General features: G+C 50.8%; 1 protein-coding gene across 3 annotated transcripts in view; it reads left to right on the forward strand.

Moving 5' to 3' along the window:
• The window catches only part of msrab (methionine sulfoxide reductase Ab), a 57,817-nt gene that overhangs the window by 12,048 nt on the left and 20,916 nt on the right, over positions 1 to 24,853 (forward strand). The window contains exon 5 of one of the 3 annotated variants that reach the window (XM_056427084.1): positions 4,103 to 4,211. The exons of 1 other annotated variant lie outside the window; for it this stretch is intronic. In XM_056427084.1, the coding sequence (XP_056283059.1) occupies positions 4,103 to 4,188 (86 nt within the window). In that variant the 3' untranslated portion in view covers positions 4,189 to 4,211. Of the gene's footprint in view, positions 1 to 492; positions 961 to 4,102; positions 4,212 to 24,853 lie in introns of those variants that run through there. One more of the 3 variants, XM_056427086.1, reaches the window with a different exon arrangement.

The following is a 24,853-nucleotide window of genomic DNA, read 5'->3' on the forward strand; positions in this document are numbered from 1 at the left end:
TGATGTGCGCCTCAGAGCCGTATCCACACACATCAACACGGCGCTATTGCCAAGGCAAACACAGTTCCACTGTTGGCTTACGGTTCCCTCTGTATGTCTAGTGCCACCATCTGACAGCCAGCAGAGCTTCACTTTCTGCTTTTCGATGGATGTGTGCATGTGTCACAGGCCCCTTAGTGTGTGTGTGTGTGTGAATATATATAATGTGTGTGTGTGTGTTTGTGTGTATGTGTGTGTCCGCTGGAGATGCTCACCATCCCGACTCTGGACTCTGCCTCTGTCTTTAGCGCGTCAGGAGCAGCTTACATAAGAACAGGGCAAAAATAGCAGCCGAGAGGGGAGAGGAGGAGGAGAGGAGGAGAGGAGGAGGAGAGGGCTCTGCTGGCACGCACGACTCTGAGTACTATCACACACACACACACACACACACAGGGAAGATTGCCGTTGTTATTTATTTTATTTGCTGCGTACCTTTTTTTTTCTTTCTTACAGAATTGTAGAAACAACGTTAGCTCATCAGACTCTATCAACAAATACTCCTCGATGGTGTTTCGGCTGTGGCGCAGGGCGGTGTGGGGGTTCTCTCTCTAGAGCTGAAGGGGAGGAACAAGTCGCACACTGGGGGACCGTCGAGGGAAATGCAGGTCGCCACGAAGAAGTAAAAGAAGAAGAAACATCCGAGGGTTCATTAGTGCTCACTGCTGCAGCCTCATTGGCCATGTGGAGTCATTCTGAAATCGACTTCAGGTGTTTCTACTCCTTGTTCAGAAGGATGCAAAAAGTCACCAATTGCACAGAGGTATTTCTTAATTGCGGACACTGACGATAGCTTGACTGCTGAAATGTTTATTATTTTGTCTCTATGATCACATGTGTGTGTGGGAGGGGGTTGGCCTCATTTGCTATCTTTTCCTTCTTTTCATCCATCTGAGTAATCCTGGAATACAGTGCGAGTGAGGGAGCTGAAGGAGCTACGGAAGGAGGTGGCGAGGTGATGCTCATCTCAGCTCATGCGGCGGTTAAAGGATGAAGGAGCGTTGTGTGAAAAGACACCAGAGGTTCTGGGGAAGGACATTACACACACAGAAGTGTTAGGTTGTAATAGTTTATTTAGATTCTGTAGTCTTGAGCTTTAAATTAATACATATAGAAAGATATTATAATAGGAAATATTAGGGAGAATATTATTATTATGAATGTGTTATGAAGCATAGGGGTATAATGTTTACTCTATGCAAATGATGAATGTACATGGCAAGAAGTAATGTGTGTTCATGAGAGTGAATGTTAGTTAGTATTTCAGATTGTCGAAGCCGGTTGAAGCCGTGAAGTGACTTTAATGCAGACAATAACAGACGGGACTTTTATTGTGAAAATACTTGTTTAGCGACTTGACCGGAAGTGACGTTTTGATCCATTTTGATAGCGGGACTTTTATCCAACAGGAAGGTGTTAGAGGCTGAACTACCTTTGAGAGGAGCTGATTGGCTGATTCTGGGACTAAGACTCTGTACTGGGGGAAGATGGTTCTCTTTGGTCTTGACCCGGGTTCTTCAGGCTGGTTCCTGTTGAGCCGGATCACCACGAAACCCACGACCCTGAGCCTCCATTGTGTGTTTACACTTCTTAACATTAAATATTGTTAAACTTAATTCACGCCATCCGGAGCCTGATGTCCATCATCTGCCAAGAGCCCCGTTTCAGTTCCTCTTATAGTAGCCTGCAACTTAAAATGACATGCCCGCCTATGCCTGGTGCATCTTCACCTCTTCTTTCTCTGGCCCTCGACCACACCGAAGATACCTGACCTGGGGTTGAACTTGGTTGATGAGAAAAGGGAAAGGCAGGTGGAGGGAGTGAGGGGCAATAAGGAAAGAGTCAAAGACAAAAGGTGAACCGGCACAATGTGAAGGTGAAGTAGAGAACTCTCCGGCTTCTATCCTCAGCAGCCGGCAGGGGCCGACTGAGCAGGACACTTTTTTGTTTTTATTTTTCTCCACATGCAAGGCATGCAATTTTTTCAGAGTTGCCAGAAATCTCAGAGGATTCAAACACAACAAGCCCGAACGGTCCGTGTGTGTGTGTGTGTGTGTGTGTGCACAGGTTTGTACATGAATGTCTGTTGGAAAGAGCGTCTCCTCCCTCGGAGACCCGAGCTAACCCGCCCTCCTCCCACGTTGTCGAATTTAGCTGTCGTTAAAAAGGTGGCTACTTTTACATGTTTATATTTACGAGGGGGGTATAGAGTATAATTAATCTTTTTGGCTTTGTGGGCGTAGGCCGGTGACCCTGAGAGGTGGCCTGTGTACGCCTGTGTATGCCTGTGTGCACGTGTGTGACCCAAGCCCCTCCCCTTCTGTCCACCCCCCCATTACCCTCTGCTTTCAGAGGCAACGCTCTCATGCATAATGCAGAAAGAACAGGGAGGCGCTCATTAATAATTACTGCCGTCTTTGATGGATGGAGAAAATTTCTGAGGGGGCTGTTAAAAATGGAGAGAGAGACGTCGAAGGCGGTTGGGGGGATTTCTTTCAGTGGTTTTTGGTTGTAGTTCTTTGAGAACTTTATGCTTATGGGGATGGATTTGGACTTAGAACAGTCGAAAGCTCGGCTGATATTTTGGAGAGCGTTACTATTTTGATGAGGGAGTAACTCTGAAGATTCGATGGATCTTAATTGTCTTTGTGTTGGAAGCAGCTACTGCCACTCGAGGGTGTTTGTCTCTCGAGTTGCCTTTGATATTCCATACCATTAACCGTTTCTTTGTGATAAAAAGACGTTGTCGTTTTTACTTTCTTTTATTAGATATTAAATGTCTACCTTTCCTGCAAGGAAGGAAATAAATTGCATTATCTTATGCTGTAAAATAGCATAAATCAAAGGATAGCAGTCATGCCATGACACCATGTTTTATGATATATATTGTTTCTACTTGTGCAAGATCAATGTATGCATTATCCATACATGATCTTGCACAGGTGTACACAAACATGTGTGTGAGAGAGAGAGCTGGTGAGCATCTCTGGGTCAGCACGGAAGGTCATTGGGAGCAGCAAAGCTACAAGACCCCTGCCAGACAGCCAATCAGAGTAAAGGCTTTGGTGGGCAGCCAATGGCAGAGCGGCTCGGTGGCCCTTTGACGGAGGGGCCACCATGAGCCTCGTCACTGAACTACAGCGCTGGGGGCAAGATGGCCGACATCCAACACTGCAGAGATGGAGAGGAAGAGGGTGAGGCTGGAGAGTCACGCAGAGGGAACCAAATAAGTGGTCACATGTCCTGTGGGTTAAAATTGTATAAGAATTAGGAATTATTCATGGCAACAGTACCACTCATCAAGGTGATAGAGATGTCCATTAGCTGTGTTCGGAGCAGATATGAAAGATTTATAAATGTAAAATGAATTGTTCTGTATCGAGCTCTTTAATATGTTCTCTATCAAAAAAATACAAAGACTGATACGCCCACATATCACTCCACAGGGTAACCTCCACAACACGCATCTGTATCACTTTCATTTAAGCAAATTCTCTGAGGCATTCAGTTTGTGTCAGAGAGCGAGCAACGTCTGCTCGTCTCCTCCCATTGGAATGAAGACCGGGTGAATTCTTATCGCCAGTACAGCTCAACAGACCGTCACAGATATATTGTGACACTCCATGATGAAAGATAACATTTAATCTAAAGAGAACACAAGATGATGTGGCAGGGAGACACCGGCATGTTGCGGCACAGAGAACATTACACAGATCATTACAGGTCCCTTCTTACGGTATGTGGTGCGACAAAATGTAATGCTTGTTAAAAATTATACCTTTTCTCATGAGGAAATACTGTCAAATGTGTCCTGGGTGACCTGCGGCATGGCGGTGGCCACATCAGATTGTGTAATAATGTTTTTGGCTCATGTCACCTGAGGAACCGGTTCTCTTTAGGTGGAGTAAAAATAGATGTAAAGACTTGGAGGTCGCTTCACCTGGTTGTAGATGTTTTCTCTGACGGAGGGATGTGCACCTGTGTGAACTGGGTTATGATGAGTTTGGGTTGTATTCATGCTGTGATCTCAAAGATTATCTTTCTTTTTTTCTTTTGTCTGTCACAGTTTTATGTTGTATGTCTGAAACGTTGTGTGACGTGCTGCTGCTGCTGCTGTCTCGGCCAGGACGCTCTTGTAAAAGAGATTTTTAATCGGCATTTCCTGGTTAAATACATTTAAATAAATGAAACACACACACACACACACACACACACGTGACACTCTCCCCAGCCCATTACAGGAGGCCAAACATTGAGAAGGACAAGGATTCAGAACAGAAATGCAGGAAAGAAAGATGCTCTTCAGTAGAGAGAACAACCAAAGCCTGAGTGGGAGAGAGACGAGACGAAGCCGCCATCGACCGGTCCGTGGAGGCCTGAGACGCTCAGGAGCTCAGACTCTCAAAAGCACCGGCGTGGTGGAGGCCGAGTGGAGCTTGACGAGGAGGCCGAACACAGCGATGCCAAGCTGCCACCGCGGTGACAGAGAAGAAGAAAATACACCCCATTACATGCTGCACACACCTACACACCGACACGCCTGCACACCTGCACACCTACACACCTACACACCTACACACCTACACACCGACACGCCTACACACCTGCACACCTACACACCTACACACCTACACACCTACACACGCCTGCACACCTACACACCTACACACCTACACACCTACACACCTACACGCCTACACACCTGCACACCTACACACCTGCACACCTGCACACCTACACACCTACACACCTACACACCTGCACGCCTACACACCTGCACACACCTGCACGCCTGCACGCCTACACACCTACACACCTGCACACCTGCACACCTACACGCCTGCACACCTACACACCTGCACGCCTACACACCTACACACCTGCACACCTGCACACCTACACACCTACACACCTGCACGCCTACACACCTGCACACCTACACACCTACACACCTGCACACCTACACGCCTGCACACCTACACGCCTACACACCTACACGCCTACACACCTACACCTGCACACCTACACACCTACACACCTACACACCTGCACACCTACACACCTGCACACCTGCACACCTGCACGCCTACACACCTGCACGCCTGCACACACCTGCACACACCTACACCCTACACCTGCCACACCTGCACACCTGCACGCCTACACACCTGCACGCCTGCACACCTGCACACCTGCACACCTACACGCCTACACACCTGCACGCCTACACACCTGCACACCTGCACACACCTGCACACCTACACACCTGCACACCTACACACCTGCACACCTGCACAACTACACACCTGCACACCTACACACCTGCCTACACACCTACACGCTACACCTACACACCTGCACACCTGCACCTACACACCTACACCTACACACCTGCACGCCTGCACCTACACACCTACACACCTGCACACCTGCACACCTACACACCTACACCTACACACCTACACGCCTGCACACCTACACACCTGCACACCTACACGCCTGCACCTACACGCCTACACCACACACCTGCACGCCTGCACACCTACACGCCTACACACCTACACGCCTGCACACCTACACACCTACACGCCTACACACCTACACGCCTACACACCTGCACACCTACACGCCTGCACACCTGCACGCCTACACACCTACACGCCTGCACACCTACACACCTACACGCCTGCACACCTGCACGCCTACACACCTGCACACACTACACCTACACCTGCACGCCTACACACCTGCATGCCTACACACCTACACGCCTACACACCTGCACGCCTACACGCCTACACGCCTACACACCTACACGCCTACACACCTACACACCTGCACACTACACCTACACCTGCACTGCACGCACACCTACACACCTGCACCTACACACCTACACACCTACACACCTACACCTGCACCTACACCTGCACACCTACACACCTGCACCTACACCTGCACACCTACACACCTGCACACCTACACACCCTGCACGCCTACACACCTACACACCTACACACACCTGCACACCTGCACCTACACACACACCTGCACACCTACACACCTGCTCACCTGCACCACTACACACCTACACGCCTACACACCTGCACACCTGCACACCTACACGCCTACACACCTGCACACCTACACGCCTGCACACCTACACGCCTACACACCTACACGCCTGCACACCTACACGCCTGCACACCTACACACCTACACACCTGCACACACACCTACACACCTGCACACTACACACCTACACGCCTGCACACCTACACACCTGCACACCTACACACCTACACGCCTGCACACCTACACACCTGCACGCCTACACACCTGCACACCTACACACCTACACACCTGCACACCTACACACCTGCACGCCTACACACCTACACACCTACACGCCTGCACACCTACACACCTGCACACCTACACACCTACACACCTACACACCTACACGCCTACACACCTACACGCCTACACACCTGCACACCTACACACCTGCACACCTACACACCTGCACACCTGCACCACACACACCTGCACCTGCACCTACACACCTGCACACTGCACACCTACACACCTGCACACCTACACCTACACCTGCACGCCTACACACCTACACACCTGCACACCTACACACCTGCACACCTACACACCTGCACACCGACACACCTGCACACCTGCACACCTACACGCCTGCACGCCTGCACACCTGCACACCTGCACACCTACCTACACCTGCACCTACACACCTGCACACCTGCACACCTACACACCTGCACGCTACACTGCACCTGCACACCTGCACACCTGCACACGCCTGCACACCTACACGCCTGCACACCTGCACGCCTGCACGCCTACACACCTGCACGCCTGCACACCTACACACCTACACACCTGCACACCTACACGCCTGCACACCTACACACCTGCACACCTACACGCCTGCATGCCTACACACCTGCACGCCTACACGCCTGCACACCTGCACGCCTACACGCCTACACACCTACTCACCTGCACACCTGCTACACACCTGCACCACACACCTGCACCTACACTACACCTACACCTGCCTACACACCTACACACCTGCACCTACACACCTGCACCTGCACTACACACCTGCACACTGCCTACACCTGCACACCTGCACACCTGCACACCTACACGCCTGCACCTGCCTGCACCTACACACCTGCACACCTACACACCTGCACACCTACACACACCTGCACACACCTGCACACTGCACACCTACACACCTACACACCTGCACCTACACACCTGCACACCTACACGCCTGCACACACACACCTACACCTGCACCTGCACACCTGCACACCTACTGCACACACCTGCACACCTGCACCTACACACCTGCACACACCTGCACCTACACCTACACACCTACACACCTGCACACCTACACACCTACACACCTACACGCCTACACACCTGCACGCCTACACACCTACACACCTACACGCCTACACACCTACACACACCTACACGCCTGCACACCTACACACCTGCACGCCTACACACCTACACACTGCACCTGCACACCTACACCTGCACACCTGCACACTACACACCTACACACCTGCACACCTACACACACACCTACACCTGCACCTACACACCTACACGCCTACACCTACACACCTACACACCTGCACACCTACACACCTACACACCTACACACCTGCACACCTACACACCTGCACGCCTACACACCTACACGCCTACACACCTACACACCTGCACACCTACACACCTGCACGCACCTACACACCTACACACCTACACCTGCACACACACCCTACACACCTGCACCCACACCTGCACGCCTACACACCTACACGCCTGACACACCTGCACCTGCACACCTCACACCTACACACCTGCACACCTACACCTACACACCTACACACCTGCACACACCTACACCACACTGCCACCCTACACACCTGCACCTGCACACACACCTGCACACCTACACACCTACACACCTGCACACCTACACGCCTACACACCTGCACACCTACACCTACACACCTGCACACCTACACGCCTACACACCTACACACCTACACGCCTGCACACCTACACACCTACACACCTGCACACCTGCACGCCTACACACCTGCACACCTGCACCTGCACGCCTACACACCTGCACACCTACACACCTGCACACCTACACACCTACACACCTGCACACCTACACACCTGCACACCTACACACCTACACGCCTACACACCTGCACACACCTACACACCTACACGCCTACACACCTACACACCTACCTGCACCTGCCACACACGCCTGCATGCCTGCACACCTACACGCCTACACACCTACACACCTGCACCTACACTCACACACACCTACACACCTACACCTACACGCCTACACACCTGCACACCTACACACCTACACACCTACACACCTACACACCTGCACGCCTACACACCTGCACACCTACACACCTGCACACCTGCACACCTACACACCTGCACACCTGCACACCTGCACACCTACACACCTGCACACCTACACACCTGCACGCCTGCACACCTACACACGCCTGCACACCTACACGCCTGCACACCTACACACCTGCCTCACACCTACACGCCTACACACCTGCACGCCTACACGCCTACACACCTACACACCTGCACACCTACACACCTGCACACCTACACGCCTGCACACCTGCACACCTACACGCCTGACACACCTGCACACCTACACGCCTACACACCTGCACACCTGCACGCCTACACACCTGCACACCTACACACCTGCACGCCTGCACACCTACACACCTGCACGCCTACACACCTGCACACCTACACGCCTACACACCTGCACACCTACACCTGCACACACACCTGCACCTACACACCTACACACCTGCACACCTACACCTGCACACCTGCACACCTGCACGCCTACACACCTGCACACCTACACGCCTGCACACCTGCACACCTACACACCTGCACACCTACACGCCTGCACGCCTACACACCTGCACACCTACACGCCTGCACACGCCTGCATGCCTACACACCTGCACACCTACACGCCTGCATGCCTACACACCTGCACACCTGCACGCCTACACGCCTACACACCTACACACCTGCACACCTGCACACCTACACGCCTGCACGCCTACACACCTGCACACCTGCACACCTACACACCTGCACGCCTACACACCTGCACACCTACACGACTACACACCTGCACGCCTACACGCCTGACACACCTGCACACCTACACACCTGCACACCTGCACACGCACACTACACCTGCACACCTACACGCCTACACACCTGCACACCTATGCACACCTGCACGCCTACACACCTGCACACCTACACACCTGCACACCTGCACACCTGCACACCTACACGCCTACACACCTGCACGCCTACACGCCTCCCTAATGAAAGCCCACATCACACTGGTCTACACTTGTTTAGTAAACTTTCAGTCGTCCATGTTTGTTTCATGTTGGTAATGAAACATCTTTTTTAGGCCAATAAGCAGGCGTAGCTGTAGTTTGTCGTTGTCCCAGTTATTTGAATAAGAATGAAACATGCGTCTCTGGAGTGGTGACCTGTGACCTCTTGGAGTTTGATGCTGTTTAGTGAAGCAAAGCCACGTCTGTTGAGTAGATCTCCATCTCCATCCAAACAGCGGCTCTCTTTCTTAAAGTCAATGAGAGGAAGAGGGTCATTAGGTCATCAAAACTCATTCCCGAAGCGTGTCCTTTCAGTGGGACACGCGTCTCCCTTTTGTTCTTTCGTCCATCTGTCCGTCCTTCCATCCATTATCCATCTATCCGTTGATCGCCGCGTCTCTTCCGTTTGTTCATCCCTCCCCTCTCAAGCTGGCAGGGGGGCAGAGGGGAGAAAATGATGATCGTCATGGTTACTTAGGGATCTCGGGGTCAGCAGTCACGGGCCACGGGGCTGTTCGTGTTACCATGGCGACAACCTCCCAACTTTGGCCTTGGGCTGGGGGTCAGAGGTGAAAGAGGAGTGGCAGCTGAGACCAGGAAGGTGGTTAAATGGAGGACGGAAAAAGAGGGAGGCAATCAGATCAGAAGGCCTGAATGACTGACAGGTCATCAACTGACTGAACCCACACACACACACACACACATCCAGGTTCATAAGCGATGCTCAATCGCAGTCCTCCCAACAAAATCAGATGAATTTAATATCAAATGTGTGTGAATTAAAGAACGCACAGACTTCAGAGCTGCATCACCCAAAGTTTGATGGGAAATGTAGCACCAACATGTCTATATTTATCACAAATGGAAATAATATTTACATTTTTTGTATTATTGAATGTTACAATCATCCTTTAATGAACTTCTCAGAGTGGCCGACACGCGCGGTCCCAAAATGGCAGCTTCCCGCCCTGAAATGGTCGCATGGTCGAGTCTGAAGAGCGCCCCGGCTCGAAAATGGCATCTCTACAGAGGAAGGTCTTGCTGTGTGTCCGTTTGTGCTCTTGAGGGTGTGTGTGTGTGTGTTTATCCGAAAAAGGCCAGCGCTCTCTTATCGGGGGACAAGTAAGTGTGTGTTCGGTAGAGTGGCGAGAGAGCACGGGTGAAGGCGATCCGAGGCGATCGGAGATAAGACGGGCATCGTGCAACATCCAGATTCCAGCCGTGACTCGCACACACTGACACACACACTCACTCACACACACGCGTGTACGTACAGACGCACACGCGGAGACACGCATGTGGAACATACAAGCAGAGCCCGATGAATAATTAACCCATATGAAGAGTCTCTTCTGCAGGGCTTTCTGTTTCTTAACTTCAGCGTTGGGGGTGGGGGAGAGTGAGGCAGAGAAGCCTGTTTAAGCGCGAGAGCAGAGAGGGGGAGGAGAGAGAGGGGAAGGGGGTTCTCTATAATGAAATTTGAAATTTGCAGAACATCAAAGGCTTCTGTAGTGAAGCCGCTGTGGCAGCAGAGAGGAGGAGTGAATCTCTTTCTCTCCCTCTGTCTCCCCGTCTCTCGCTTTCCCCTTCTCTCTTTCTCTCCATCCTTCCCTGTCTGCTAAAATGTGTCTCCCCAGAGCTGGGTAAGGGGGAGGGGGGGTGAGAGAGAAGGGATGGGAAGAGTTGATTAGGAGGAGAGTGCAGGGCGGTGGTGGGGGTCGGTTAGAGATGGGTTAGGGTTTGGAGAAAGCAATGGAGGTACACACACACACACACACCTCCATGTGTGTGTGTGTGTGTTTGTGAAATAGAGAGATGAGCGTGTGTGTGCATGTATGAACACTAGTTTTTTATCCAGTCAGCTTTAATATCGCGCGTGGGTACGCGTGTGTGTGTGTGTGCGCGCGCGCATGTGTATGTGTGTGAGAGAGAGATGAGCGTGTGTGTGCATGTATGAACAATAGTTTTTTATCCAGTCAGCTTTAATATCGCCTGTGTGTGTGTGTGTGTGTGTGTGTGCGTGTGTGTGTGCATGTGTGTGTGTGTGTGCGCGCGTAGGGCCTTGGAGGGGTGAGTGTGCCCTCTGATAAGGCATCCTAACTTAATGAGCTTGAAAGGGGGAAGCAGGGGGGTGCACAGGGGTGATGGCTGGAAAAAGAAAAGGCGGGGGGGGGGGGTCGTTTGGGGCTAAAAATCTTGAGGAGAAGCCCGAGGGTTTTAAAAACAAGGATTTTTAAAACGTTTTTTTTTTTTAAACGGGGCAGCATCAGCAGGTTTTGTAATCGGGCTTCAAGTCACACGAGCTCACGTCGTTTCATTTTGGAAAGTCTTCAAAAGTCCGATTCACCCTTCCAGCTATTCTCCAGCTCCCGCTTTTTAAAATCTGGTTGTTTTTTTACATGGAAATCATCGATTACAACATTAAGGTTTAAGGTTTAAGGTTTTTTATTTGCCATCTGTGCCTAGACCAGCAGTCCAGACACATCGGAATTATTTTTGCAGGGTTCTCCGAGTCAAGAGGTACAAAACAACACACTATAATAACAGTAACAGTAACAATAATAGAAATATGAAACATATCTCCAAAAAAAAACACCGTACAAAAAACACTGTACATAGTGTGGTAATGTGTATGTATGCAATATTTACAGTATAAACAGTAATAAGTATGTAAGTAGGCTAGTGCTGTACCTGGCTTGTAAAAGGAAAGAAGGAGGGGGAGGGGACAGTGATATGGGGATATTGCACATGTTCAGATGTGGGGGTAAGGTTGTGTGGGGCTATTGCACTGATTGTAGTGTTGCACATTTTCACAGTTTCAAGGAGTGCCTCTTTCTCAGTAGCTGTGTTGTGCCATCAGTCTGACTGTGGCAGGGAAGAAGCTGTTGAAGAAGCGTGTCCTATGGGTGACGATGCTGTCCGCTCTGCTGTGTCTCAGGTTGTATGTGCAGTGTTTGTGTCTGAGCAGAGAGTGAGCTGGATGAAGTGAGTCTCCAATGATTCCCTCTGCTCTTTTCCGACAGCGCTGCACATACATAGAGTCCATGGACGGAAGTTGTGTCCCTGTGATCCTCTCCGCGGTCCTTATGACTCTTTGCAGAGCCTTCCTCTCTGCCTGTGTGGTGTTTCCATACCACACAGTGATGCCTGCGGTGAGGATGCTCTCGATCAGTCCTCTATAGGCCTGGGTGAGAGGGCGATGGTTCAGACCAGCTTTCCTGAGCATCCTGATGAAATAAAGCCTTTTCTGGGCCTTTTTCACCGTGGCTGTGGTGTGAAGAGTCCAGCTCAGGTCAGATGTCACCTGCATTCCCAGGAATCTGTACCCGTCAGCCCTCTCCACCTCAGTCCCTTTGATGATGAGAGGCTGTAGAGGGGGAGGGTTCTTCCTGAAGTCCAGTATTATTTCCTTGGTCTTGTTTGTGTTGAGGATGAGGTCGTTCTCCTCTCCATAGACCAGGATGTTGTTCACCAGGGTCCTGTAGTCCGACTCATCCCGCTCCCCTTGATGAGCCCCAGGACGGTGGTGTCATCGGCGTATTTGATGAGGATGGTGTTGTCCTGGGTGGAGGTGCAGTCATGGGTGTACAGGGTGAATAGTTTGGGGCTCAGGCAGCAGCCCTGTGGGGATCCTGTGCTGACTGTGAGCTCGGTGGACACCCGTCCTCCCATTTTCACCACCTGGGGTCTTTCTGTCAGAAAGTCCAGAATCCAGTTGCAGGTTGGAGTTGGGACGCCGAGGTCTGTCAGCTTCTTGATTAGTTTTCCCGGGCGGATGGTGTTGTGCACCGACAGATATGCTAGAGAGGTTCATGTCATTTATGTTCGCTTTCTCTCATTCCAGGCTTCCTGATTGTTTTCACCTGTCATCACACCTGTCTCCTATGCTCATCAGTGTCAGCCCCGCCCCTGATTGGTCCCACCTGTGTCTTGTTACCATGTGCTTAAATTCCCCTGTCTCCCAGTGTTCCTTGTCAGTTCGTCTGGTCTTTTGCCATGATCAGGTCGGGTTAGGTTGTGCTCTTGAAAAGTTTTTGATCCCTCACTACGTGAGCGCTTTCATTTTGTTCACGGCAGAACCGAAAAATAAAGTACTTACAAATACTTTATCTCTGTCTCCCGGGTCGTGCAATTGGGTCCTACTTCCTAAGTGTCTGAGATCGTAACAGAACGAACTGACCACATTATGGACCCAGCCGCCAAGAACGCTTCACGCCGCTCTGTCGGTACAGGGCGTGACGATTTTTCATCACGAGGAAAAACTGGACAAAGTCACCCGGAAACTACAAGAGCTGAGAGGACGCCAGGCGGGGTTCAGGAAGAATTATCTACACAGATGCAACAACTGGTTGCCCAAATGAATAATTTTTTCACTCATCAACAGACTGCTCCTCCGGTGACGTCATCCACAGCTGAGAATTTGCCTGTCAATACTCCAGCTGACGACCCAGGTCAGGCTGTTTCCTTCCCGTTACGGCTGGCTCTTCCGGAGAGATTTTCCGGAGACTCTTCGAATTGCAGAGCCTTTCTGGTACAGTGTGATCTGCATTTTCAACACAACCCAGCAGCTTTTTATCTGAGCATGGTAAAGTGGCGTTTATTGTGTCTCATTTAACGGAAGAGCTGCAGCCTGGGCTACTGCAGAATGGTCTAGAGACACCGAACTATGTTACTCATTGGCCGATTTCATAGAGACTATGAGGCGCATTTTTGACCACTCATCGCCTGCTACGGAGGCCAGCAGAAGACTGTTTCAAATACGTCAGCTCAACCGTCAGGTGGTTGATTATGCCATCGAGTTTCGTACAGCAGCAGCGGACAGCGGATGGAATGTTCCGGCTCTTCGTGGCGCCTTCATGACAGGACTTTCGGAACCGATAAAGGACCAGCTGGCTCCACTGGAGACACCCGGGATCTGGAATCCTCATCGCTGTGGCCATCCGGATCGATAACCGTCTTCGAAAGAGAGAGGGCGTCGACGCAACCGAGATGTTATTCCCAGCTTCCAGAATTCGCCTCGGAGGGTCGCGCGCCAGCGGAGGATTTCCAGCTCATGTTACCGGACCATCAGAGGACTACACTTCCGAATGACTCCGTGAACCCATGCAGCTTGGAAGAACCAGGCTTTCTCTGGAGGAGAGGCAGCGCCGTCTACCGGAGGGTTGCTGTTTCTACTGCGGCCAGCCGGGTCATCTACTCGCTTCATGCCCGGGAAAGATCGTGCTCACCAGTCAAAGGAGGGCGCTGGTGAGCAAGTTTCCCAGACTTCCCTCCTCGACCTGTTACTCAGGTAGACATTTGTATTAACAATCAGACCATTGACCAGGGTGTGTTAATAGACTCAGGGGCTGACGAAAGCCTTATAGACTGGGGCCTAGTCAAACAGCTAAAAATAAAACTGTCCCGCTATCTCATCCTGTTAGTGCCAGTGCCTTAGACGGCCGCTTGTTGTTCACAGTTACCCATTGCACTGAGCCCATACGGATTACTATAAATAAGGACCATACCGAGAGCATGCAATTTCATATTTTTGAGTCGACTCAGCACCCGATTATTTTGGGGTTTCCTTGGCTGAAGATCCACAATCCTCACATAGACTGGCCTTCAGGAAAGTTAAGGAATGGGAGAGGATTGTAAGGGCAGGTGTAAACTTTCGCAACCTGTTAATGCACCAACAGACTCTAGTAGGATCATTATAGATCACCCTGACTATCCTGATCTACACAAGGTACCTTCCTGTTACCATGATTTAAAGAAGCGTTTAACAAGTCTAAAGCCTTGTCGCTACCTCCTCACCGAGATTTTGACTGTCCCATTGATCTCTTACCGGAGCCCCCATTCCCAAGGGAGACTTTACTCGATTTCGAGACCTGAGAGAACAGCAATGGATGAATACATCTCCTCTTCACTCAAATCAGGATTATCCGTCCTTCATCGTCTCCAGCCGGAGCGGATTCTTTGTGGGAAAGAAAGACGGGTCTCTGAGACCTTGCATAGACTACAGTCCACTAAATGACATTACGGTGAAGAACCGCTATCCTCTGCCACTCATGTCATCTGCTTTTGAACTGCTTCAACGGCCAAGATATTCACCAAGTTGGATTTAAGAAATGCATATCACTTGGTTAGAATAAAACAAGGGATGAGTGGAAGACTGGATTCAACACTCAGAATGGTCACTATGAGTACTTGGTAATGCCTTTTGGACTGTGCAATGCACCGCTGTTTTCAAGCTTTTGTGAATGAGGTTTTGGGAATTCTTGAATATTTCAGTGTTTGTGTATCTGGATGACATACTGATTTTCTCCCAGACGCTAAATCTCATGTTAACCATGTCCGCCAAGTTTTGCAGAAACTACTGGATAATCAGCTATATGTCAAGGCAGAGAAGTGCGAGTTCCACACAGAAGAGGTGTCTTTCTTAGGATACATAGTCTCACCTAATCATATCCAAATGGATCCTGCGAAAGTCAGTGCAGTATCCCAGTGGCCCACACCAGACTCCAGGAAAAAGGTTCAGCAGTTCCTAGGATTTGCTAACTTCTATAGGAAGTTTATTAGGAATTTCAGTTCTGTTGCTGCTCCTCTGCATGTTCTGACTTCTCCTAAGGTTCCCTCAAGTGGACCCCCCAGGCGGATCTTGCTTTCAAACTTCTCAGAGATAGATTCACCTCAGCTCCCATACTCACCATTCCAGATCCCCAGCGCCAGTTTATGGTCGAGGTGGATGCTTCCAATGAGGGAATTGGAGGAGTACTGTCTCAACGTTCTGCAGAAGACAACAAGATGCATCCATGTGCTTACCTGTCGCGGAAGTTGACAACGGCAGAGCGGAATTATGACGTGGGAAACAAGGAATTGTTAGCTGTAAAAGCTGCCCTCGAGGAATGGAGACACTGGCTAGAGGGTGCAGAGCAACCGCTGTTAGTCTGGACAGATCACAAGAATCTAGAATATATAAGAAAGGCAAGCGTCTCAACTCCCGTCAGGCCAGGTGGACACTTTTCTTTAGTAGATTCAACTTCACACTCTCTTTTCGTCCCGGGTCTCAGAATCAAAACCCGATGCTTTGTCTCGTCTTTACGATCCCGAACCACTTGCGGTAGAGCCCAAGACCATCCTTCCACTTAACCGGGTGATCGGAGCCTTTTCCTGGCAAGTGGAGTCAGACGTTAAAGAGGCAAATGTCATGAATCCAGCGCCTAGCGAGTGTCCCAACAATCTGCTGTTTGTTCCTGAGGCTCATCACACCAAGGTCATCCACTGGGCTCACTCATCTGTGCTTTCGTGCCATCCGGGAGTAGCAAGAACAATGTTCAGGATTCAACAACGTTTCTGGTGGCCATCCATGAAGAAAAGTGTGGCCGAGTATGTAGCGGCTTGTCCGGTGTGTGCGTGTAATAAGACCTCATCTCAAGTTAAGATGGGCTTGCTCCAGCCGCTGCCGATTCCCCATCGTCCTTGGTCACACATTTCGATGGATTTTGTGACAGGATTTCCCTCATCCAGAGGCAAGACTACGGTTCTAACAGTGGTTGATCGATTTTCAAAGATGGCTCACTTCATCCCATTGACCAAGCTTCCTCTGCCAAAGTCACCGCAGAGGTCATGATGAATCACGTATTCAGGATCCATGGATTCCCTAATGACATTGTTTCCGACAGGGGTCCACAATTCATTTCCGCCTTCTGGAAAGAGTTTTGTCGACTCATAGGTGCCACCGTCAGCCTGTCATCAGGATATCACCCTCAGTCAAATGGACAGTCGGAGCGTCTGAACCAAGAACTAGAGACTACGCTCGTTGTCTCGTCGCCCGGAACCAGACCACCTGGAGTGACCACCTCACATGGGTCGAGGTTGCCCACAATACCCTACCTACGGCGGCACAGGTCTCTCTCCATTCCATTGTGTCAATGGTTTCCAGCCTCCACTTTTCCCTAACAACGAGGAAGAGGTGATGGTTCCATCGGCACATGCCATGATCAGACGTTGTCGCAGAGTTTGGGCTGGTGCTCGCCAGTCTCTTCTCCGGGTTCAGCTCGGATGAAGGCTGTTGCGGACGTTCATCGCAGGGTCGCTCCCTCCTACAGTCCAGGCCAAAAGGTTTGGCTCTCTACCAAAGACTTACCACTCCATGTCGCCTCAAAGAAACTGGCTCCGAGATTTGTGGGTCCGTTTCCAGTGTCCAGAGTCATCAACCCGGCCGGCACGCTTGCAACTCCCAGGACCTTGAGAGTGCACCCAACGTTTCACGTTAGTAAAATCAAGCCGTGTGTGAGAGCACACTAGTTCCCGCCTCCAGGCCCCCTCCACCGCCCCAGTTCTTTGAAGGGCGTGACGTCTACAAGGTCCGATAGCTACTGGAGGTCCGTAATAGGGGAGGGCAAGCAATTCCTGGTAGACTGGAAGGGTTACGGTCCTGAGGCTAGAAGCTGGATAGCTGCTTCATTTATCGTAGACAAGACTCTTATCCACGACTTTTACAATCAGCCTGGGCCATCAGGAGTTGGCCCTAGAGGGGGTACTGTTGTGCACCGACAGATATGCTAGAGAGGTTCATGTCATTTATGTTCGCTTTCTCTCATTCCAGGCTTCCTGATTGTTTTCACCTGTCATCACACCTGTCTCCTATGCTCATCAGTGTCAGCCCGCCCTGATTGGTCCCACCTGTGTCTTGTTACCATGTGCTTAAATTCCCTGTCTCCCAGTGTTCCTTGTCAGTCTGTCTGGTCTTTTGCCATGATCAGGTCGGGTTAGGTTGTGCTCTTGAAAGTTTTTGATCCCTCACTACGTGAGCGCTTTCATTTTGTTCACGGCAGAACCGAAAAATAAAGTACTTACAAATACTTTATCTCTGTCTCCCGGGTCGTGCAATTGGGTCCTACTTCCTAAGTGTCTGAGATCGTAACAGATGGTATTAAAGGCAGAACTATAATCCAGGAAAAGCATTCTGGCATATGTTCTGCGGCTTTCCAGGTGTTGCAGAGTGTGGTGTAGAGCTATTGCTACCGCGTCATCCACTGATCGGTTGGGGCGGTATGCAAACTGGAGGGGGTCGACATTGTCCGGGACCATGTGGTTGATGTGGGCGAGGACCAGTTTTTCTAGGCACTTCATGGCGACTGGTGTGAGTGCCACTGGCCTGAAGTCATTTAAGGTGGGTGTGTCTGGTTTTTTGGGGACTGGTATGATGATGGAGGATTTAAAGATACGGGGAACTACAGCCTGAGATAGTGACAGGTTAAAGATGTCAGCATACACTCCGGCTAGTTGTTCCCCACAGACCTTTAGGACTTTGGGGGGAACTCCATCAGGTCCCACAGCCTTGTAGGGTTTACCTCTTCAGGGCCTTCAGGACCTGTGTGTGAGTCACCTGAAAGGCAAAGTCCATGGGGTCACAGGGGCTTTGAGGGTGTGTCCGTATTCAGCCTGTCGAACCTGGCATAAAAGTAGTTGAGGCTGTCTGGAAGGGTGGGATCACGGGGGTCTGTGGTTGTTGTGGTTTTCTTGTAGTTAGTGACAGACTGGATCCCCTGCCACATCCTGCGCGTGTTGTGGTTGAGATAGTAGCCTTCAAGTTTTTGGGAGTAAGCCCTCTTTGCTGCTCTGATGGACTTCTGCAGCTCGTACCGGGCTCTCATATACTCCTCTTGGTCTCCTGACTTGAAGGCGTCCCGTCTCTTCCTGATGTTATTTTTTATGTCTCCATTAAACCAGGGTTTTTGGTTGGGGAACATACGCACAGTCCTGGGAGGTGCACATAGGGACGTACACCAGCTGATGTAGTCACTCACAGTCTCTGTGTATTCGTGGATGTCGTTGGTGGCCACTTTGAAGGTGCTCCAGTCTGTGGCCTCAAAGCAGCCCTGAAGGCTAGCCTGTGCCCCATCAGTCCAGGTGTTAAAGGTTCTGACGAGTACTGGCTTTGTCTTGAGCCTTTTGTTGTAGACTGGTTTGAGCCGGATTGCCATGTGGTCAGACTTTCCAAAATGGGGTTTTGGTTCAGCTGAGAAGGCATTCCTGATGTTGCTGTAGCATTGGTCCAGTGTTTTATTTCCCCTGGTGGGGAAGGTCACAAACTGATGCAGTTTGGGCATATTTTTCCGGAGATTGCAGTGATTAAAATCTCCCAGAATAATGACAGCAGCGGGATATGTGTTTTCATGCTCACTGATCATGTCGTGTAGCTCCTTCAGTGCAGCCTCCTCCTTAGCGGAGGGGATATACACAACACTCACAATGATACATTGCAGTTCTCTGGGCAAATAAAATGGTCTTAGCCTCAAAGTCAGATACTCCACATGTTCAGAGCAAGATGTTGATATGATCTTACTGTCGGTACACCAGGATTTTTTGACGAGTGCGGCCGTTCCTCCTCCGCGAGTCTTTCCGCTTTCCACAGCGCATCGGTCCTCTCTGAAGACCGTGTAGCCATCTGGTGTAATTGCCTCGTCGGGTGTTTTCTCCCCCAGCCAGGTTTCACAGAAACACAGTATGGAGCAATCCCGAATGTCCTTCTGCATGGAAATCCGAGCATGTAGCTCGTCCATCTTGTTTTCCAGAGACTGAACATTTGCGAACAGTATGATTGGGAGTGTTAGCCTTCCGATGCTAACCAAGCGCCGGAGCCTTCGGTCAGCTCCTCCCCGTCTGCCGCGCCTCCGCTTCGGCCTGTTGTTCTCAGGGTGCCGGCCTAGCATCGAGTCAACATAGCATGTTAGCTCTGGGTAGAGTTGCGGCTCGTAGGGGGAAAAGAGTCCAAAATGACTGCGCTCTCTCAGCTGTAACAGGGTCGCCCGATCATAGAAAAACGTTGCACGTTGTGTCTTAGCTCGGCACAAAAAAGTAGTGAGTAGAAAAAGACAAATAGATAAGTTGACTCGGAGAGCTCCGCGACGTCGCCCTCTGTGGAGCGCCATCTTAATGACATCTTTCTCTCTACAAGGGAGTATTGGTATATATATAAAGAGAGAGAGAGATGTAGATATATGTATAGAGACATATGGCATATTGTTCACAAATTGCCATATCCCCGAGTGAGATATTGAGATATTGAGTATCGTGCATCTGAAATGTTTCCCCAGAATGCAGTCGGCATGTTTCAGTCTTCAGATGTTGAGCTCCTTGTCGTCTGCCCTCGAAATGAAACGAAACCCCCAAAAATAACGATGTTGGAGCGCGCGCCGCCTCGCTCAGAGACCAAAGTGTGCGCTCTCAGAATAGGAGTGTTCGCTTCCCCGCTCACACAAAATGTAGGAGCGCTCACTGAAGATTAGAAACCAGCTAAAATGGATGCCTGACCGGCGCGGAAAAAGAGAAAGAAAAAAAAAGCCCTCTTCATCCTCCGTGCAGACGCAGGAGGGAACACGCATCCTGGAGCTCGCCCACACGTGGGGAGGTGCTGCATGTCACAGAAACAGCGTTTTACCGAACGTTGCAGGAACACGAAGCACCAACGCTCGACTCTTCTCGAGCTTCTCCCTGTTTCAGACCGTTTGTTCCTCGCCGTGTCTTCAGCCTCTGGATCATCTCCATTGCGCTCCTCTTCGTCGCTCCATCTCTTCCTGCGTGACCTCTCCCCGTCTCTTTCTCTCCCGGCCATCGCTCCGTCTTTCTCCGGGAGGTCACGGAGGGCGAGCGCGGCGACTCGTCGATAAGCATCGCGTGTGCAGAGCTGCGGTCCCTCTGGTACCCGCATCGTCCCGCGGAGCAGTCCTCAAAGTGTGTTCACAGTTTCCGGATGTTGAACTGCTTCAGGCGCTCCAGGTGTGTTGCAGGTGTGCAGCTGCAGCGAAGGTTACACGTGCTAATTCGAGTTTGTCGTCATCACAAATCATTTATCTTTTGTCTTTATATTCTAATGATGAAGTACATTTTGGTTCTAAGTGCTTTATTGAAGTACAACTTAATCTTAACATATGCATTTCATTTAATTTCTACTTTCTACGCTACTGCATTTCACAGGAAATATTTTACATAATTTTATAATTTTAATAAATCTGTTGGCTCATGTAATCAGATAAATATTGTACATGTGATCAGCTTATAAAGTTGAATGCAGTATTTTAGGTTAGAACAGTAAATAATGTGGTAAAATGAACTTGACCCCTTTCATCGGCATCATTCAGTTCCCTAATGGAGCATTTTGTTTTTCTAATCTAGTAAAATAGTCGAGGCATTGCAATTTTGCTTGCAATATACAATCTCAGTACTTCAATATTCCAAGAAAAAATTCGTAAAAAGGAAAGAAAATGAGGCGGTAACCACACACCAGGAATGGACTCTAGGATAATTAAATGAATTGAGGTCATATTCCTCTTCACATGTCTTCGCCGTGACTCATCGGGTGTCACAAACTCATGTCAATGTGCGTCTCTTCCCCACCACTCTGCAGCCGTGGGCCTTCCGAGGGGAAAGAAAAACGAGAGAGAGAGAGAGAGAGAGAGAGAGAGATTGTCTAGGTGTCTTTATTTTTCATTCAGGCTTTAGTTACATTGTTCATCCAAAAAAACGTACAAAACTAAATCATCCAAATACAAACAAACAAAACCAAGAAAACATTAGTAAAGAAACAAGTCATAAGTTCATCAACAGAGCGTCTCCTCTGACTAAACACAGGACGTCCTTTAGCGCCCACACATTCACTAACGTCAGTCTGTGACATAGACATGTCTGATGCCTCTCTGGACTGGACAGCTCAGCCCCCCCCCCTCCACCAGGCAGGAAGCTCCCTGCACATCAAACCCCAAAGTGACTCAAACCCTCCACCAAAACCAAAAGCCCTTAAAGTGGAAAAAAAGGAAAAACCTGATCAACACGATTAAAGGCCTTTTCTTGATCAAATGATATTACGCACACATCAATATCATACAGTTTACAAATAATTAATAAATCTCTCATGAGAAACCAGTTGTCCATGATGGATCTGTCTCTGTGGATGATCGTCTCTAGAAGCTTCTTCAGACGGTTGGCGAGCAGCCTGCACAGAAGTGTCTGTCTGTCTGACCAGCCCACCGCCCGCAGTGTTCAGGCCCCTTGTTTGGGAGCAGAGCTGCCTGTCGACATGTCGTGGGCAGCGGGCCTGTCCCTGAACGCCCGCAGCTCCTCCCACGGTCGGCTCCCAAACACCTCCGGAAGTGCTCACAGAAATCTGCAGGCACGTCCAGTCCAGGAGCTCCATCAGCAGCCCTCTGACCCCCAGCAGCGGTCGGCTCCTCCCGTCCAGGAGCTCCATCAGCAGCCCTCTGACCCCAGCAGCGGTCAGCTCCTCCAGGGTGACGCTGGCGTCAGCGCCGCTCTCCTCGGGCCCAGCTGAGGAGGGTCTCCAAGCAGCTCATCAACGCCTCATTCCTGAAGATGGCGCCTCAGAAGCTCACGGCCTGCCGCCTCACTTCCACCGGGTCAGTCGTCATCTCACCATCAGGAAGCAAACCATTTGGTTGGTCCGAGACGGACCTCTCCAGACTGGAGGAGGAGGAAGGAGGAGCCACCATGTCCCCAACACCGGGGAACCTCCCCCTGACCACAGCTTGTTCTCGTGAAGACGAACCGAGTTGTTCTTTGTTCCCGTTGAAGCCGATGCCCAAAGACCCAACCCTCACCTTGTGCACCGAAACATGAAAAGGAAACGTGAAGTAGAAAATCAACAGTCTCAGAAAAAAACTAAAGTGCAGCACATTCATGACAGTTTCACTTAGTTCTCCTCTTTTTGGAGCCTTTCTTCGGCTTCAACTGCTTCCTGATAGCAGTCATGTATTTTTTAAGACGGTAGCGCTTCTTCTCATCTAAAGTCTCCACACCAACCTTCTTCTGTATTGATAAGACACTTTTCATAAATTTGTGTGCATCTGGAAAATGCTCTAGGACATCTACCGATTGCCCAAAGTTCTCATCCAGAAAGCTATTTATGTCCTCCAGCTTGTAGAGATCTCCAACGTAAGCCTGGGACCCGGTGGAGGCAGAGTCAGAGTCAGAGTCTGTCTCGTCCTCCATCTCCTCCTCCACATCACAGGCCTCTCCACTCTCCTCCATCTCCTCCTCCACCACACAGGCCTCTCCTCCCTCCTCCGGGCCAGCAGCCTGGCTCTGGTCGGGTTCAGCTGTCGGCCCGTTGCTGCTGCCTGCTACACTTTGCTTCCTCTCTTCCTCCTCTCCTCTCAGTGCTACCTTCACCTTTTTTCCTTTTGTTGGTCCCCTTCCTTTCCTCCCTTCCTTTGCTCCTGTCAGTACTTCCTCCACCTTTTTTCCTTCCGTTTCTCCACTTTCCTTCCTCACTTCCTCTGCTCCTGTCAGTAAATCCTCCACCTGTTTTCCCTCTCCTGTTGTATTCTGAACAGCTGAAATCTCCTCGTTAATATTTCCTTCAGCTGAATCAGCACTCTGTTCCCCGGTGTGACTGTCGCTCCGCCCCTCCTCCGCCCCAGTGGGCGGAGCCTCGCCGCCACTCGGCGGAGCCTCCGCGGCCCCGCCCACCGGGGCCTCGCCGCCGCGCGGAGCCCAGGCGGCCCGCTTCTCCGCCGGTGCGTCCCCCGGCTTGGGGTTCCCTCCGGCCGGCTCGCGAGGACAGCTGTCGCGCTTGTGCCCCAGTTCCCCACACCTAAAACACTTCATGCTACCCGTGCTAGCATACAGCATGTAGTGCTGAGCCTTGTGCTTCACTCTGAAGGAGATCTCCAGCGTCTGAGACGGACAATTAAGAAACATTAACACCTGCCTCCGGAAGGACTTTATGTGTTTTAGTTTAGGGTGTCTGCACCCCAGACCGATCGTTTTGAAGCCGCTCGCGAGCTTCCCGAAACACTGCAGCTCGCTCTCCAACACGGAGTCGAGTATGAACGGCGGGACCCCGGACACGGTGACCCGGGTGGTGGGCACCGTCAGCGGGGACACCTGCAGGTACACGCCGTTCAGCGTGACGCCGCCGATATCAGCGCGACACATACCGCTCCTCCGTAAAAACACCAGCAGCCCTCGGTTCAACCTGGGCGTCGGAGATGTTCTCGTGTCCGACAACATCTCCCACCGCCAGGAGAACCTCCTCTACTGGGTACTTGCGCCGGACTCGATCCGGACGCCAAGACCCGGAGACGGCGTCTCAGAGGACGCCATCTCACACCAGAAACACGGTTATCTCCACAAAACACCAATAAACCCCCAAATAAACCAACAAATAGACACTAGAAACACAACAACTCAATCACACAGTGAAAAATGAAAGACAAAATGTGTTAAGTTTGAGAAAGATTACCAAACATTTGCCCTCACCACGCTCTGGATCGTGAGCAGCTCCCTCCAGAGAGAGAGAGAGAGAGGTATTTCCG

The sequence above is a fragment of the Pseudoliparis swirei genome, chromosome 11, assembly GCF_029220125.1.
Source record: "Pseudoliparis swirei isolate HS2019 ecotype Mariana Trench chromosome 11, NWPU_hadal_v1, whole genome shotgun sequence".
NCBI lineage: Eukaryota > Metazoa > Chordata > Actinopteri > Perciformes > Liparidae > Pseudoliparis > Pseudoliparis swirei.